Source organism: Triticum aestivum, chromosome 3D (assembly GCF_018294505.1).
Source record: "Triticum aestivum cultivar Chinese Spring chromosome 3D, IWGSC CS RefSeq v2.1, whole genome shotgun sequence".
Classification (NCBI taxonomy): Eukaryota; Viridiplantae; Streptophyta; class Magnoliopsida; order Poales; family Poaceae; genus Triticum; species Triticum aestivum.
The window spans coordinates 497,612,799-497,630,058 of NC_057802.1; the positions used below are offsets into that span (position 1 = coordinate 497,612,799).

At 46.4% G+C, this 17,260-nt stretch overlaps 1 protein-coding gene and 1 long non-coding RNA gene across 4 annotated transcripts; one reads left to right on the top strand and one right to left on the bottom strand.

The window, feature by feature from the left end:
- Nucleotides 1–10,586: 10,586 nt before the first annotated feature.
- On the top strand, nt 10,587–14,006 carry LOC123079961 (PHD finger protein At1g33420). The gene is made up of 5 exons (XM_044502802.1): nt 10,587–11,253; nt 11,636–11,765; nt 12,013–12,228; nt 12,341–12,958; nt 13,044–14,006. The coding sequence occupies exons 1-5, from the start codon at nt 10,914–10,916 to the stop codon at nt 13,897–13,899; spliced, it is 2,160 nt and encodes a 719-aa protein (XP_044358737.1). The 5' UTR covers nt 10,587–10,913; the 3' UTR covers nt 13,900–14,006.
- Nucleotides 13,772–17,012, bottom strand: LOC123079962 (uncharacterized). Of its 3 annotated transcripts, none has more exons than XR_006438158.1 (5): nt 16,513–17,012; nt 16,330–16,404; nt 14,824–14,900; nt 14,669–14,726; nt 13,772–14,059 (listed from the first exon to the last, which is right to left on the bottom strand). It is a non-coding gene; the product is annotated as an uncharacterized lncRNA (long non-coding RNA). The 3 variants fall into 3 exon arrangements; XR_006438157.1 differs by having other exon boundaries at nt 14,830–14,900; nt 16,330–16,408; XR_006438156.1 differs by having other exon boundaries at nt 16,330–16,408.
- Nucleotides 17,013–17,260: the final 248 nt, after the last annotated feature.

The following is a 17,260-nucleotide window of genomic DNA, read 5'->3' on the forward strand; positions in this document are numbered from 1 at the left end:
AGAGGGCAGACACTCATACATACACACATACACTCATCATTATGAATGCACGCATGCATATCCTGCCCCTCAAGAGTCAAGATTATCCTGCATGAAAAGAAGGTCAAGATTATCCTTATAAAACCGATTCCGTCTTTAAACAAAGGATTAGCCACAACACATTGCCCCACCAATCATCCTAATGGCGACGCCGCACGTCCTTCCGCTGGTTCGGTCGTCAGCCAATCTCCTCCAGACCCGGCAAAACGACAGCACCAGGTCAAATCAAGGCCTCCACGCATCCGGATCAAGCAGCAATTATATATGATCCCGATCCATCGTCTAATCATCCGTACGTCGCCACGTGCCCACCCTCCAAAATTAAGGCGCGAGAGGGGCGGCGAAGGGAGGGGAAGTGCCCGGAAAAGAAAAGAAGAGACGGAGGTTTTTGGGGCGGGCGAACGCAGACGCTTTTCTTCCATTGGACGGACGGCCGGCCATGTCTCGCGAAGACTGGAAGACCCGTTGCAGTTCCGGGGCATTTTCGTCAATCGGTGTACGGATTTCACGGACTGCGTTGCCGCTCCTGCCCCCCGCGGGCTGCCGTTGGTTTGGCTGTCGGCTACTGCTGCTCTGCTGCCGCCAGGCACACTTGCACTGTGTAACACTGCTGGAGTAGTACTACGGCTACTCTGGTAGAGTACCAATGCCAACATGCGATTCTGTGTAACGAAAGCTATTTTTTTTTTTGACGAACGAGTTACACCCTTTCTGTCTAGGTGTATAAGGCATCCTACGAAAAATCAAATAATCTCAAAACACTTGAACACGGTACATTAACTCTCTCCTCGTTTCTTGTTTCGTGACATATCAACCAATAAGAGATGTGCGCCGTGCATGTTTTTAATGACTTAAGACTAACAACATGACATGCGGTGGTTAATTTATTGCATGCAATGCTATTAATTAGCAAAAAAGACGTTAAGTTCTCTCATTTTCCCCTTCATCTTGTCGCGGTGCATAATTTAAGATGACTTATACACCTAGACGGAGGGAGTACTATCCTTTCACCTCCGTTTCATGAACATGTATACGGGAGCGGGCCATTTAATGTCAATCCAACTACATTTGGAATGCAAATGTTGATCAATAGCAATTTAATGAACAAATAAAAGTGCGTACATATGTGATCTTCAAACCGAAAAACGACGAATGTTCGTAAGTTTTTTACATGCACCCGATCACAAAAGCTTCAGTCCGGCGGTTCGTGCCAAAAAAACATCAATTTCGCCCTCTAGACCGCTTGCCTGTGCCTCCTCCCTCATTGCTTTGCTGCCGTCTCCTCCGTAACGTCCGCCTCCTTCATCTCTGCTGCCAAGCGCTTAAACCACGTATGACCATTGGACCAGAAGGTTGAGCATCTTTGCTTTGTGCCTTGCAACTGATCGACGCTAGTGGCCAACCAAGCATCACACAATAATTTGTCTTCTCTCAATTAAAATTCTCTCCCCTCCCCTTTTTTGTGGGTCGGCACCGGCCGACAAATAGTTCGGATCAAGTCTCGTCTGCCCGGCATATGAGTCTGTCTGCTTGGTGGCCGAGCCCGACTGCTGGGTGTACGTGCTCGACTGCTCGGTGTACAACTCCGAGTGGGAGTCATCCACTTATCCGGTGATATCCAATATCTCCCCGTCATCCGCTGACGTCGCGCCCAGTTGAGACACATCGACGAACTTAGAGCGGGCACCCAATTGATCCACACCCGACATCCGCGACCGGACAAGCTGCGACGATGGCGACTCGACGGAATGGAGGGGTGCGTTCAGATAGACAGTCCATGGCACAAACGTGACTCAAGTGGCTGGTGACTAGTGCTGATGACAAGCAGCGTGTGACTAGTAGTACTACGATGGCTGCATCCTCGCCAACCAGGACGGCTAGTGCATCAGCGCCGACAACGGCCCTCGTCCCAGCCAGCCACCCTTTTTAAGAGATGGTGGGTGGCCGGCCGCAAAAGTTGTTTTCTCCTTGCTCCTTTGGACGCAACGGCACGCGTTGCGGGTCGCCAAGTTGATTGTGCGGCCTGCCACCACCTTTGGATCCTCCTCCTCCAGCTTTGGCGACACTCCGTACGGGTCCATGCGGCGGCGGACAGTGAAAAGGGTGGGAACGAGGTGGAGGGCTACGGCAATTGGCTGGCGAGGGTGGGGATGCGTGAGCTTTGGTGTGGAAAGAGTGCGGATGTAGCCAAATGCACGGGCTCCGAATGAGGGTTTGGGTGCGCCGGGGTTGGCGGAGTCCTACGTGGCGGAGGTCCAAACTCCCGCAAAACTTCCCCCAATTTTGCATTCGGTTTGCTAAAATTCGGATGCGCGGACGTATGTGACACCGCATTGGGTGGAAAAGAAGGTTCAGACGCGTTGGTCCGGACATTTGTGGGTGTTTTGCGGCACGACATTGGCGATGCTCTAAGCACAACTCAACAAGTTAAATATTTTTTTGGCATGTTGCTTCAATTAAAAACCCCAAGAAAAGACCCCATGCGATCAAGTTTATTTCCCCTTCCGTTGGCACAGCCATCGGTCCTCCCTCCCACTAGCGAGAGGGACCCGCTCTTGTTCTTGTTAGGTTCAATGTCTTGGCTGGGACTGTGTGGCGGCGGTGTTGTTTTTCACTAGATATAATGTTTCCCATGTTTGAACCCCGCCCCGATGGGGTGTCTAGCGTCGTCGGGAGGGGGCGTGTGGAGGTATGTCTAGTGTCGGCGTAGGGCATGTGGAGGTGTGTCTTCATCGGGTCTCACGGGATTTGGTTTGCGCAAGTCTTTGGTGGATTTGTTTGGATCCAATCTTCAGACGTCTTCGTTTGGTTGTTTCATGTTTGAACCTTTCGATCTACGACTCTCTTCATCAGCGATGGTTGCTAATCGCCGCGCTAGTCCCAATGGTGGAGCTACAAACGAGCAGCAGGGCGGGCCTAGGCAGGCCAATCTGAAGAAACCATATAAAAGTTGCCCAGACATCCCTGTTTGGCCAACACTATCCATTGTTTTCTACCTAGGCTAGGAGGGTCGTGGCCAGGTATTTTCGCCACTAGATGCACCTATGGGGTCTTAGCGCGATGACTTCCCAACGGTCTACTAACAAGGTTGGAAAAATTCTTAGGCATAAGTGAGACGGTTGGCCTTCGCCTAGTGCCTAGGCAGTGCTTAAGCACCCTAGGCACGGCCTAGGTGATAGTATAGTTTTTACTATCAGGGTGTATTTGTTGTATTATACATGCATCGGTATTAATTTAGGGCATATAACTAATTTAACTACCAACTACTGCCATTGGAATGTGACCCGTTTGCCATATCAGTGCGATATGGCATGATTTGTTGCTTGGGAAGACACTTTATTGTTTGCCATGCCTAGACTTCCACTTATTCCCTAGACGAGGCATTTGACCATCGCCTAGCGCCTAAGCGTGCCTAAGCGCCTCCTAGGCACTGCCTTTTCCAGCAAAAGCTACTACATCAAGATTTGTCCGACTCGGGTGAAGGAGGGGTTATGACGGTGGCGTGCCTTCGGCTCACTTTAGTGCTTGTAGTCGTCGCTAGGTGGTCCACACACCTTGTTGTAGTATTTGTTACCTCTAGTTTTCTCGGTCATGCCATGATTAATAATGAATATATCAAAAGTTCCAGCCAAAAAAATGTTTCACACCCTTCTCAGTATTTAGACATGTACATTTTTTATGAAATCTGGAAAAAAAACTCTCAACTGTTGGAAAGGGACCTTAATTAAACATTGCATTCTTATTACTCCCCACCCCCCACATCCATCTAGGTCACTATTCTTCCTCTAAAAAAATATCAACTTTCTAGTTTGTATGGATGGTTGATTGGGGAGCATTCACCTAGGGCGTGGTTGGTTGCCTTCAACTCTGTCCAACAGGCCAGTGGATGCAAAAAAGCGTGTTTGGTTGCCGCATGAGGCGTTGGCTGGCACGCACACGGAAATCAAAGCGCCCCCGATCTTGGCTCACTAGGAACGCTCGAATCAACTGTTTCCCGTGGAGCCACGTGAGCGTAAGAGGGTGGGGGCGTATGTGTGGGTGCATGCATGGAGATGGCAAGAGACAAAAATCTGCACACGAGGGATGGCGCAAAATCAGTGTCACCCCCTTTTTATTCGCTCATAGCGGTAGGACAAATTGAGTCTCAGTTCTACCCCGAGTTAGATCTTGGGCACCGGGATGTGCCCCCCCCATGAGTTACTCGTCCCCTTCATCTTCATCCACATCTTGTCCATCTCGTCTTTGGCATGTGGCATGGGAGGGCCATCGCCGTCATCTCTAGTGGTGGTAAGCAGCATACAACATTCCTCCACTTTTAGGTCATTAGGTAAGGTGTAGGGTCGATTTCGTCGTTACTTAAAACAACATCAGCATCATTAGGACGAACGGATGAAACTATTCGTTTAGGCAATAGTGCTCATGATTGTGATCAAGCCTAGATCATGTTGGTCCAGAAGAGAGCAATGCATCTCAATTCCAAGCCCGTGGATCATATATATGGCACAATGTTAGCTTGAGACAATGAGAGGATGGCGAATCTCGACTACATCTAGAAACCGTAACGATGTAGAGGTTGTTAACATGCTCCGAATGAGAAGAACCCCTTTTGCCAAGCTTGTGGACACGTTTAGGAAGAGGGGGTTCCTAGAAGATAGCATCCACACATTTATGGAAGAGCAAGTAGCAATGTGCCTTCATGTTGTTGGTCATAATCAGAGGTTTAGACCGATTCATAACACATTCAAGAGATCCAGTGAGATAATTTTCTGGTATTTCAAGAAAATCTTGTCTGTGATTGAAGAGCTTAGAGAGAGATGATCAAGGCACCTACTGGCAGACTCTTATGAAGATAGGCATGAGCTATAGATGGTTTCCATATTTCAAGGTGCACGCTACTGCCTATTAGTTTTTGCCATGACATGATTGCATTTGTTGTGATCCATAATAGTTCTTTCACGTCATCACATGATTGTATTGGCAAAATAGATGGTACTCATGTGACTGCTAGAGCGTCGAGGTCACGAGCTGCAACATAGAGGGGTAGAAAGCACTACACAAGTCAGAATGTGTTTGCTACTGTTAATTTTGATCTTAAGTTCACATATGTGTTAGCTGGTTGGAAAGGACCAAGCCGTGATGCTAACATAAATATCCCTGATGGCAAGTTCTACCTAGGAGATGCTGGATATGCATGTCGGCCTGGAATTCTTCCACCCTTCACAAAATCAGGTACCATCTCCATGAATTATCTTCCGGGAATGATCCTAAGCCTGCATAGGAATTGTTTAATCTCAAACACTCTAGCCTTAGAGTTACGGTTGAGATGGCATTTGGTGATTTGAAGAATATATTTAAGATCCTTGATCGAAACGAATTCCATGCTTTCCACACCCAAGTTAGGCTTGTTCTGGCATGTTGCGTTCTTCATCGGATCTTATACTGGGGCCTTGATGAGTATGTGCTGGAGGAGGAGGATGTGTCAACTGATGATGTTGAGTCCGTCCATGGTGTGAAGGCACATGATAATGAAGCTTGGAAGATAAAAGTATTGGAGTGGCCTAACGCAATTTGGGCTAACTGAGGTAACACAAATATCTGAATAAAAAGAAGAAGAAGAATAGGAATAAGTGGATGGTGCTCCCCCATGACCAACATTGGCGAACTTTCTCCCATTGAGCCATACGATTTTAATTTGGTACTACCATTTGGTAGTCTGTTAGTCTCGTACTTCCATTTGTTAGTACCTAGGACAAACTTCCACCTGTTCAGTAGCTACGATCGAAAGGTACTGTGTGGCAATGTCACCACTACTGAGAAGAGGTGACCATAACATTAGGCCTGGAGCAACCAAGCACCATCTTCACATCAATAACCTCAAGGATACATATTATTAATATTAAAAAATAGTCCAACAAACTCTCGCACCCATAGCCATGCACACTTATTCTCACAGAAGGGCATTATCTTTGGGTGGGGTGGGGCGGCAACCAAAATGTGTTTTGAGCCGATTTCAATAGATAAATGGGCCATTTACTAAGGTATTTTTAGAAGAAGAAAATCATGGGCCGAAGGGCGGTGGCCCACATTGGCCCTATTGAAGCTTTGTCAATACCCAAACCACATCACATTATGTATCTTTCTGCATTGGTCCCATATGAAGTATGCAACATTAGGTTTGCCTTTCCTCTTTCCGACGTCCCCCACCATCGATTCATTGCTTCACCTCAAGAATATCAGGAAGAGGAGGGCATTGATTTAATAAGATGAAAGCATGGTAACAAAAAGATATGAGAAAACACTCAAGTCATTTTATGAAAAGTAGCTAGTGAGCAGAATTTTTCTCTATCTCACTCTCATACACATAAGTAAAAATTCACATTAACTGCCATCTAAATGGCCGACTAGCCATTTTATCTAACATGGATTGTTTCCTGCCATCGATGGACAAAGTTTAAGGTCTCACTTTAGCATAAGAGTTTCTTTTCTTTTGTGAATAGTATCTAACTAGCAAGTCCAGTGACTATGTATGTAAATATATCTGTAGCAGAGAAATCAGGGGCCGAGGAGGTCAGCCACTATGGATTTTTCCGCTTCCCCTCGCCTCCCCCTGGTCATGATGTGAGAGGGGTGTGGGATTTTCGTATGCGTGTTTAGAAGATTTATTAGCGTGATTTCTATAATCTTCATTGGTAACACCTTGGCGGAGTATCCAATACCATCAAGAATAAAGGCACTCTGGGTCTTCTGCTGTTGTGGTGGTTGCTTACCATGTAGTGCCACAGAACCAATGAGTTTGTTGTGTATCTACGGTTTTGGTGTGTCTTACCTTGCATATTTTAGGTTTACGTCCTTGCGGATTTGTTCATAAGGATCTAACAAGTTTAAATTAGTGTTTTTTGTCGCATTTTTGTGATCCAATGACTGAGAGTCAATCTTTTTGGGTTATGGCCAAGATCTTGTGGCTTGAAGACATGTACCTCTAAGGGATCATGCCCGACCAAGAATACAAATAGGTCTACTAAGAAGATCTTGTTGCCTTTTACTTTACCAGAATTGGAGCCAGGTTGTATCCATTTATTCACTATACAAAGAAAATCACAACTTTTGATTCCATTCAAAAAAGATTACTCGCAGTTCCCATCCTTTTGGATGGGCGACTCAAGAGGATTTCTTAAACCTATGAATCAAGTTCATGTAGGTGTACGAGTGGCGGTTTGATGTGGATTTTAGGTTTATATCCTCACGGATTCGTTCATACGGGTTTGATGAGTACGTGTTAGCATTTACTGTCGCTTTTATTGGTGTGATTCGTTGTGAGTTTGGAGTCCCTCTTTGACGTTATGGTGAAGATGTTCTAGTTTTATGACATGTACCTATAGGAGATCATCCCCGACCTAAGTATGTTCATTCCTCACGACTTACCATCCTTTTGGATTAGTGATTCAAGAGTATTTATGAAATATATGAAGATAGTCAAGTTTGTGCAAGTATATGAGTGGCGGAGTACCTTTTGTTATAGAAGTTACTTTGTAATTTCTTGGACCTCAGATTCAAAATGTTGTACTTGCAATTTATGTTGACTTTAAATTGCACGTCATTCAGAAAAAATGCATCAAAGATATTGGTTCGGCTCTGTATAATCCATTGTTTGGCGCACAAAGAAAATCCGATGCGCGCGAGGGGTAGTCATTAGCAGAAGAAATAATTTTTTTAATTCTCATATTTTCTTGATGCAATAGGGTATACATGGCATCAAAAATGTCATAGCCTCTTTTTTTAACACCACCTCATATATTAATTAACCAAAGAACGTGTTACAATTGTTCAGTACAGAGTTCACCACACAGGGCGGTACATCATTAACAAGAATCCCATCCACTCTATTATCAAAACTAAACTTAGCTATTAGATGGGCCACCTCATTAGCCGAACGCCTAATCTTTGACACTCTGAAGCTATCCATTAGCTTAGTAATACTCCATGCTTCCTTCTTCAGATCGTGTAGAGCTGATCTATCATCAAATCATTTGGAAAAATCGCCGCAACAAAAGCGCAATCGGTCTCTAAAATTATAGGAGAATAAAGTGTCATACCTATATAGAGACCAACAATGCAAGCTCGGAGTTCCGCTTCCTCCACGCTACTACACCTCCCAATGTAGTCCCATGAAGAGATCAAGACTTTGCCAGCAAAATCCCTAGCCACCACACCCACACTTGCCGCGCTAATACTTTCCACAAAGCTTGTGTCGACATTAATTTTGATATAACCTGAAGGTGGGGGCTTCCAACCCATCCGAACTTCCAAAATATTTGGAGCACTTTGCAGACCACTCATCGGAATTTTCCCTTTATTCTTTGAATCCTCCAATGGCCTTGAATGACTTGCGCCAAAGGACGACCAATAATTATCAATAAAATTTGTCGAATTTGTGACTGACTCCGTGCCCTTGCCAAAAATCAAATCATTTCTCAAATGCCAGGCTCTCCAGAAAATAAAAATAATTTTGTCCCGCATAGACTGTCCCACTTGACTTAGAACAACAAAAAACCAATCCGACCCAGTATACCTGAATGCATCCTCCGTCGGTAACTCCCAAATATCTCTCATGGCCATGTGCAACGCATGAGCCTTGGGGCACGTAACAAGCGCATGAAACGTATTCTGGTCCTTCACTCGACATATCAAGCACGTACTGAGAGTCGCTTGGTGGTGTGCCACTCTGTTTACTTGGACAGCCAAGCTATTGGTAGCGGCCCGCCATGCAAAAATACGGATCTTCTGAGGAACATTGGCCTTCCAGATGATGTCCCAAATTTTCCTCTCCCCCAATGTTGCCTCGTTGTATTGCCCCTCGTCTTCTTTTTGTTCCTTTAGCATGAGTGCAAGCTTGTACCCGCTTTTAACTGAGAACATCCCCGTCTTCTCGAAGTGCCATGCAACACAATCACCCTCCCCTGAAGATGGGATACGCAGCCGAAGGATCTCTTCTGCATCATGAGGGTAAAAATAGGTGCCTAACCAAATTCTCGTCCCATCTTTTTGGCCCAGTTAGAATCAATTCAGACACCATTTCATTCTCGTCCTACTCTTTCTTGCTGTAATTTTAAGTCCAGAGTACCTTGGGAGCCAGTTATCTCTCCAAATGTTAATATTAGAGCCATCCCCCACCCTCCAAATAACTCCTGATTTCAGCAACTCCAGTCCATGCATAATACCTTGCCAAGGCAGTGAGGCCGACTGAGGAAATACAGTGTCGAGGATATGTCCCTGTGGGTAATATTTTGCCTAATGTCATAGCCTCTTTGGGCTGCAGGAAATCAAAAACGCAGAAATAGAAAATACACATGATCGAGATGCCAGTGCTACGAATTCCTACATGGTTCCAAAACATAGGCATTTGCAGAGAGTGGTCTTTGGATGCCGCACATGAGAAACACATAAATTTAGATGATTGATCAAAGAAAGTAGACAAATAGAGTGCAGTGCATTGGATTTCTCAAAGAAAATAAAATAAAAGGAGGTTGGAGGTCATGTTGAGATTTCTATGGAATAAAGGGCGTAAGAATGGATTCCAAAAGAGTTTGGTATTCTAACAAATAAAATGCTGACCTAAATCCTACTGTACAAAGTATTTCCTTACGAAAAATATGTATATGGATTGAAATCCTCCAATATTCTTATGAAATTTCTCTAATTCAAAAAGACCCTCACTATGTCAAGTAATCCACTTTTTCCTCTTCAAACCACATTCACATTTGGAGATAGTCTTAATCCTCGTGTGCAATCAAGATATGTGATAATTTATAATTTCAAGCTTCGTCGGATACAGAAAAGTGTGCAACAGTAGAGTATGGACATTCTTAGCTGGCGAACGTTTTTTTTTTGGGGGCGGGGGGGGAGCATTTGCAAACGTTTTCGATAGAGAAGACATTTTTAGGAGGGTGGGGATACATTAAAAAAACTGTCATCGTTTGATCTCAATCAAATGGCTGCGAGGGTGTTCGCCGAGAGTTTCTTTCCCGCGAACGTTCCCAGTTAGCATTACAGTAGATTATTGAGTATATTGGTTACTATATTCTCAAGAAACCAGTAACCACATGATTATTCTCTCAAGAAAATGTTCACTTTCCCTCTGATTACAATATTTATTCTAAACATGATTATTCTCTCAAGAAAATGATCGCTTCTTTTGTTCAAATATAGAATGAAGTCCATGGTTTGCTCAACCATAGCCTACCACTATTTTGATCTCTGGACGTCTTTGGCTGACGCCATCGCCACGTGGTAGGCCAGTACGCAGAAGCGCCAACAACCAACAGATCCAGAAAAGTGCGAGCCCCAAGACCAAGAGGGGCATTCAGGTCATTCCACGTGCGTGGGGTCACGTCCACCTCTCGCAATCGTCCTCTCCGGAAACAGGGGGCCCGAAATGACCATCATGCCCCGCGTCTTTATTCCCTCCCATTTCTGCCGCTATCTTTTCGGAAAGCCCCCGAACCCAACCAGACCCAACCCAACCACCCACCCACCCACCCAACCCTGGTTAGCGCTCTGCCACGACCTGACGCGCCCGTCCCATCAGATCCCGCAGGCAGGCACATACACCCGTCCCACCATAGGCCTCCCCCTTGCGCGTGGGCCAGGCCATTCATTGCAGCGCGCCGGTGTACAAGGACCGGGCGTACGGGGTCGTGCTTCACCTCGAAGGAATCGACCCCATCACCTCCCCCCTCTTTATCTCGGAGCGGCCGCCGCCGCAAACCCTAACCACGGTTCGGTTCCGATCCGGTTCGACGACGACGAGGAAGGAAGGAGGGAGACGGGGGCGGAGCGGCCAGATCTGACGAGATCCGACGGAGGGGGCAGCGGAGATGGTGGTGAACGGCCGGCCGCTGAAGAAGGCGAGGACGCGCGCGGAGGCCAGGGACTTCGCCGGGTTCCCGGCGGCCACGGACGGCGGGGCGGTCGGGACGTTCCGGGAGGCGGTGAGGGGCTTCCTCGCGAGGCACGCGCGGCTGCTGCCGCTGCCCTCCATCTTCTCGCCGGCGGCCGCGGCCGCGCCGCCGCACCTGCTAACGTGGAGGGTGTCGCTGCGGGTCGGCGAGGAAGGGGCGGAGGAGGACGCCGGCGGCTGCGGGGTGGAGCTCAACGTCGTCGAGGAGGATGTGCTCAGATCGCGATCTGTGTATTGCGATCAGTGCAGAGTCGTAGGTGAGTTGCTTTCCTTTCCCCCCTTCTCTTTTTTTTGTCTCAGAACATTGTTTTCCCCGTATAAAATTGTGTTTTTTTCTGTTTGAAAACTTTTTGTTGGATAATGTCCTGTTTGTCTTTTTATTATTTATATTGATTTCGTTTTTTAATTATTTTGCGGGTATGTGATTTTTTTTGAGTGACGGGTAAATGCCGCCTGTATGGCATTTGGCATCGCATGTTTTCCTGTATTTTTTTTAGGCCAACTGTTACCAAATTTTATTGTTGGGGTGTTGCTTTTGAGCGAACAGTGTGCATGATTATTTTCGTTCTCCTGATTGTCACAATCATACAGTAGCGGTGACGGAATCTCATTCTCTAATGCATCTGTGCGCTGTTGCAGGATGGAGTGGGCACCCGGTGTGCGGCAAGCGCTACCATTTCATCATCGAGAACGACAGCATCCAGATGGCTGGCCGTCGTCGCACCTGCTGCCTGCGCTGCGGGACTCCCATGGCCGCTGCAGAATCAAGGTTGGAAGAACAAACATACATATCAGTTCTTGGACAAAACGAACATACCTTTCTGCATGTATGTCTGAAGAAAAAATTACATATGACCGAACGATTGAACTGCATGCCCAATTTGTTTTCCAGCTGTGCGAAGTTCTTGAATTTGTTCAGCCCATGGGCTGTATGTGCGAATTTATTTTACAGTCTGTTCAAAGATTCTTCTCTGTGCAAAGATGTATCCTTACCTTGGATGCAATTTCTTCTCCAGGTGCCTCTTGTGCAACTTTGACATGGAAGGCGAGGAGCTGGAAGAGTGCGGGTACCTGCATCTTGACGATTCCTCTCACTTGCTGCACGCAGTTGTGCATGCAAACGGCTATGGGCATCTTCTCAGGGTAAATGGCCGCGAGGGCGGGTCGAGGCACCTTACTGGCCGTGACATAATGAGCTTCTGGGATCGCCTGTGCAAGGTGCTGCATGTGAGGTAAACGGCTTTTACTGCTGTTGATGGTGCAGTTAGGGTGACATGACATGACCATTATTCAAACACCATCCGTCCAGCAATAGCACTAAGAATTCCATTTGGCCCCTTGCAGGAAGGTCACTGTCATGGACATATCCAAGAAGCAAGGAATGGACTATAGGCTTCTGCATGCCATCACGACTGGGCATCCATGGTATGGTGAATGGGGATACAAGTTTGGCGCCGGTAGCTTTGCTCATACCTCAGATACCTACCAGGAGGCGGTTGATGTGCTCTCCGGTATACACCTGGCGTTGTACTCCTCACATCGCAGCCCCATCAGAACCCCTTTGCAGAACACAATTGCTCTATATTGGTCCCTTTCTGATCGACAGCTTGTGACTGTGAGGGACCTCTTCCGGTTCATAATGCACCTGCTTCATCAAGCTCGTAAGGACGCTGAGACGTCAAAACCAGCCATGGATGAGCACAGAGAAGTTGAATCGAACGTGCTCTGCATGTGGACAAATGAAGATATCAACCGAGCAGAAGCTGCAATGCTCAAGGTCCTCCGGGCTGTCCAAGCTGGGCGCTGGGTGTCCTGGCGCGCACTGAGGGGAGCTGCATCGAAGGCTGTTGATTCACAGGAACTGCTTGATTACTCTCTTCGAGGTCTGCGGGGGAAACTGATGGACGATGGCCATTTCATTGCTGTCCGCTGCAATACCGAGACAAGCGCAATTGAATACAGGTAAACCTTGTTTCCAGTATGTTGCTCCAATTTTCAGAACTCTTCATCAGGCCTTGTCTTTGACCCTTATTTCATGCCAAAACAGGCTGGAAACATATTCCAACCAGTCCCCAGTTGATGCAACTGTGTTTGGACCCTCTGTAGAGCATCTTGCACATGATCTTCGCTTCCTCTATGATGCTCTGCTGAACCCAGAAACAATGCTGTCTTCGCAACCAGAGGTGGTGGGTGCATCAGCACACAATGCAGCTGCAAGGATACTTGACTGCAAGCAGTTCATCAAACACTATGATGAGTGTGCTCCAGAATCTCCCCCGAACCCAATCCTGCTTGCTGTGAGGTGCTCCATTGAACTGCTTGATCACCCAAAGGACTACACTGCACCGCCGGTGGAACTTGTACTTTTACCAGCAACCGCTACCCTGGGTGAACTGAAAATGCTGGCCGCAAGGGTCTTTCAAGAAACGTACCTCATGTTCCATAGCTTCCAGGCTGAACAGCTCCCTGAATTCCCGAACTTAAGTGACACAACCCCTGTGAAGCACGTGCTTGGCCCAAGCCAGCTTGTTAGGGTGAGAGGACGGTGCACTGGGGATCACAGGAGAATTGTGCAGTTCAGGATGGAGAGGGGCTTGGAGAACTGGACGGTGGACTGCACCTGTGGTGCCAAGGACGATGACGGCGAGAGGATGATGGCGTGTGATGCGTGTGGAGTGTGGCAGCACACAAGATGCTCAGGGATCAGTGATTTTGAAGAAGTCCCTGAAAAATTCATCTGCAGGAAGTGTGCCAGTCCACGCAAAGGAAAGGGGGGTCGTGGTGGTGGGGGTGGCAGCGGCGGCGGCAGAATGAAGATGGCTTCTGCCGGGAGGTGCAAGGATGAGATAGGATCGTCTGTTGGTGGTGCGGGCAAAATTGGGCGCCTAGCAACTGTTGGGTGACTGTACATAATGTAGTGAAATGTAAATACTGAGAGCTGAGAGTGGGGAGCAGCGCCTGAGGCCTCTCTGGACCTGTGGTTAATGGAATCTTTGTCTTTTGACCAGTATTTCTTCTATTCCCTCGAAGTAATCCTCTGTTTCTGTTAAATCATCTGGTGTTCTGCATTACAACGAGAAAAAATAGTGAGATAAACTATGACGGTTCAGTAATTACACATTTTAAACATATATATGACGTTGAAGCTAAGTCCAATATTACTACTTCACGAGACAGATTAAATTCAGTGAAGCATAATCGAGCAAAACTACAAATCTAAGTGAAACTATGTAGACAAATAAATGTAAGGATGAGATAGGATCGACATCTTGAAGACAAATAAATGTAACTGCTGGTTATGTGTTTAACTGTGAAAATCTATGATTCACTATTATGAAACTATTGTAGTTATGTTCATAATAAGCTAGGCACATCTGAAACATAAAAATAATATACTGTTTCATGATAAACACAAAATGTCAATGTATATAGTAACACTGAAACTAAATCTAAAAAAAAGTAACATTGAAGCTACTGACATGGAGACTTGACAACGCTGTGAACTTCCATGACAAAATACCAAAAAGTCATAGCAGTACCTATTCATTATCATTTATCATCCAACGCCTAATGATGCCATGATGAGACTGTTCAGTTTGTCCTAGTTTTGTTCTATTTGGAATGAAAACTGCACAAACCCCAAGCAGATTAAATGTGAAAGAACTTACTTACCACAAGTTTGTGGGATAATAAGTTGAAGCTTGTCTTGACGACATTTGAAATGATAAACCTGTAAAATAAAAATTCACTAGAACTTTAGGCATGAAAGCAGAGGTACTAAGCAATTTGCGAATGGTAAGTGTGGAGATAGAACAGAGGGCGCATACCTATACCTTATTTACGCTACAAGAAGAGCTTCCTCGGGTTATCGATTAACATGACAGGTGTGCGACGAACATGAAATCTGCACAGGAAATAGTGTGATTAAGTAACTGCATCTATGAGGACTAATAGCAGATGGCAGTAGTTACACATCAAACATCGTGAAGGATGTTAAAGCTACTCCAAGTTGTATGGTGTACACATTTTATGCTTCTATAAATCAGAGCCATAAGGCACAACACCAGCCTCAGCACAAACGTGAGGTGATAGTGCAGTGCTGGGCAGTGTCTTGAAGGCTGTGTGTAGAGTGGGCATATCGGTGATTATGCCGTCACCTTTAACAAACATGGCAATTCTGGAGATTAGACTTGTATGTTCATAAATCGTCATAACAATGCAATGTTTTAGTGTTATAGGGAAGAAAAAGAGTACTAGAAGCTTCTACTGCATATAATTATCTATTTATAAGTGTAGTCAATTGCTTAGATCTGAAGGCAGAAAGAACTACAGAATATCCCACCATAAAAGCGTCACTTCATGTGTTCTTTGAAATATTGATGGTTACACTGTGTATGCTCACCAGAATTTTAGCAAATGTCAAAAGGAACAAACTATACATAACAGATAGCTAAGTAAATTATGCTTTCCATATATGATCATGAAAAGTAGAAGGATGTTGTAGACATGAGACTTCATATATAAATATTTAGAGCCTACTTGGTTTGAGCCAAATTTCGGCAACCCTAAAAAGTTGGCAGTTGAATGCTTGGGCTCCAATTTTTGGCAATTCTTCGAATCAAACACTAGCAAAGTTGCCAAATGTTGGCAAGTTTGAGCTTTGCCAAAATTTGGCAAGCCAAAATGTGGCTCCAAACCAAGCAGGCTCTTATTTACTGCATGCAGCTTCTGAGATCCTGAACAGAGTAAAGACCATGGATTCTCTGGTATGAGCTAGAAAAAACTGATTAACCAGGGTTATCTTGTTGATTGATATTATAGCACTTGTCTACGCGCATGCTATCAAGGATTAAAAAAAACTATGCTGATCACAGCTAGCATCTGTGTTCATCAAACATTCAAAGGGTTCTCAACCGGCATGACAACACTGAAAATGAACTCTGTTCAGCGTTTAGCCACAGCTATACTCTTATGACCAGCAGCAACTGAGAAGTAAGACCAAACCTAACATTTCATAAGTGCCACAAATGACACATCTGGTGTTCATCGTGCCACTCCCCAAGAAACTGAAGCTAACAATTTCCTCCACAAAGTTCAAAACTGCAAGCACACAGAAAGGATGATCACCAACTAAGAACCTATGAACTATCAACCTCGTTAACATTTTCAAGCCTTCAAAGATAAAACTCTTATCCTCTTAATTTATCCTACTTGACAAAATGCTAGTATTGAATATTTACACCCTTGAATGGAACAGAATCAACCAAGTGGCGACCCAGATATTCGAAACACTGGAAGCAAGCCAATCGTGCACCAGAACCTGAATAGAATACCTGAAAAGGGCAGCCGGCCACCAATGCACCTAACGAGTAGCAAGAACACGAGGGTGCGCATCGCCTTTCCAGCACCTGCCTTAACACATAAGACACGGAAACGCAAAAGGATTATTATTAAGCCCTAAAATGATCCGAGCCAGGCGGAACCAAAATCACAATCACTAATTGCTAATCAACTACCAGATTCCGAAGCCGGTCAGAAACACCGCAGGGGTTCCGGCAGCACCAATTCGAATCGCCGCGCCGATGTGCGAGCATGGAACCCTAGAATCCGCCGGGACGAAATACGAGCTCCGAGCTCGAAGCAGGGGCGGATCAAGACGTGGCGCAGCGCGCGCGTTGCGTCAGCGCAGCCAGAATTCGTTGAGGCCGGCTGAGCTCGTCCAATCGCCGGACTACAGGAAGCTCACCGATGGCTGGATGGCTGGCCGGCCGAGGCTGCGAGCGGGGGGCGCGATGATGTCGCCGCGCAGCGATGGCGGCGAGGCGCGTGGCGAGAGGCGGAGGTCGCTGGCAAGCTGCGGGGAGCTAGCTCGAGGGCGCGGCGCGGGGGCGCCGGAGGCGCATCGGGCCGGGATTGGAGCTTGCTTGGGAGGGGCAGGGGCGGGGGTAGGGTAGGTCAGGACTCGGGAGAGGAAGAAGAAGACTGCGGGAGGAAACGGGTACGTGGGGACGGGACGGTGGAGAGGAAACCGTGGAGATCTCGCCTCACCCTTCCACACCAGATATTTGGGTAAAAAAAAAGAAAATTTGAGAAAACTTTTTTTTGCGGGGAAAACGAGAGCACTAATATCACGAGGCGCTGCGAGGAAAAGCTGATACTGCGTGGTTTCTCTGCGGATACGTAATTAATGTGCATGATGATGGGGTCGGGAGGAAGGCTGCATCGTATCTGCGCCAATGCCACACGCAAGGTGGGGAATTGGTC

Coding starts and splice junctions, on each gene's coding strand:
- LOC123079961 (XM_044502802.1), top strand. CDS start 10,914: ATGGTGGTGAACGGCCGGCCGCTGAAGAAGGCGAGGACGCGCGCGGAG. Junction 12,229..12,340: donor TGCAAGGTGCTGCATGTGAG/GTAAACGGCTTT, acceptor GGCCCCTTGCAG/GAAGGTCACTGTCATGGACA. Junction 12,959..13,043: donor ACAAGCGCAATTGAATACAG/GTAAACCTTGTT, acceptor ATGCCAAAACAG/GCTGGAAACATATTCCAACC.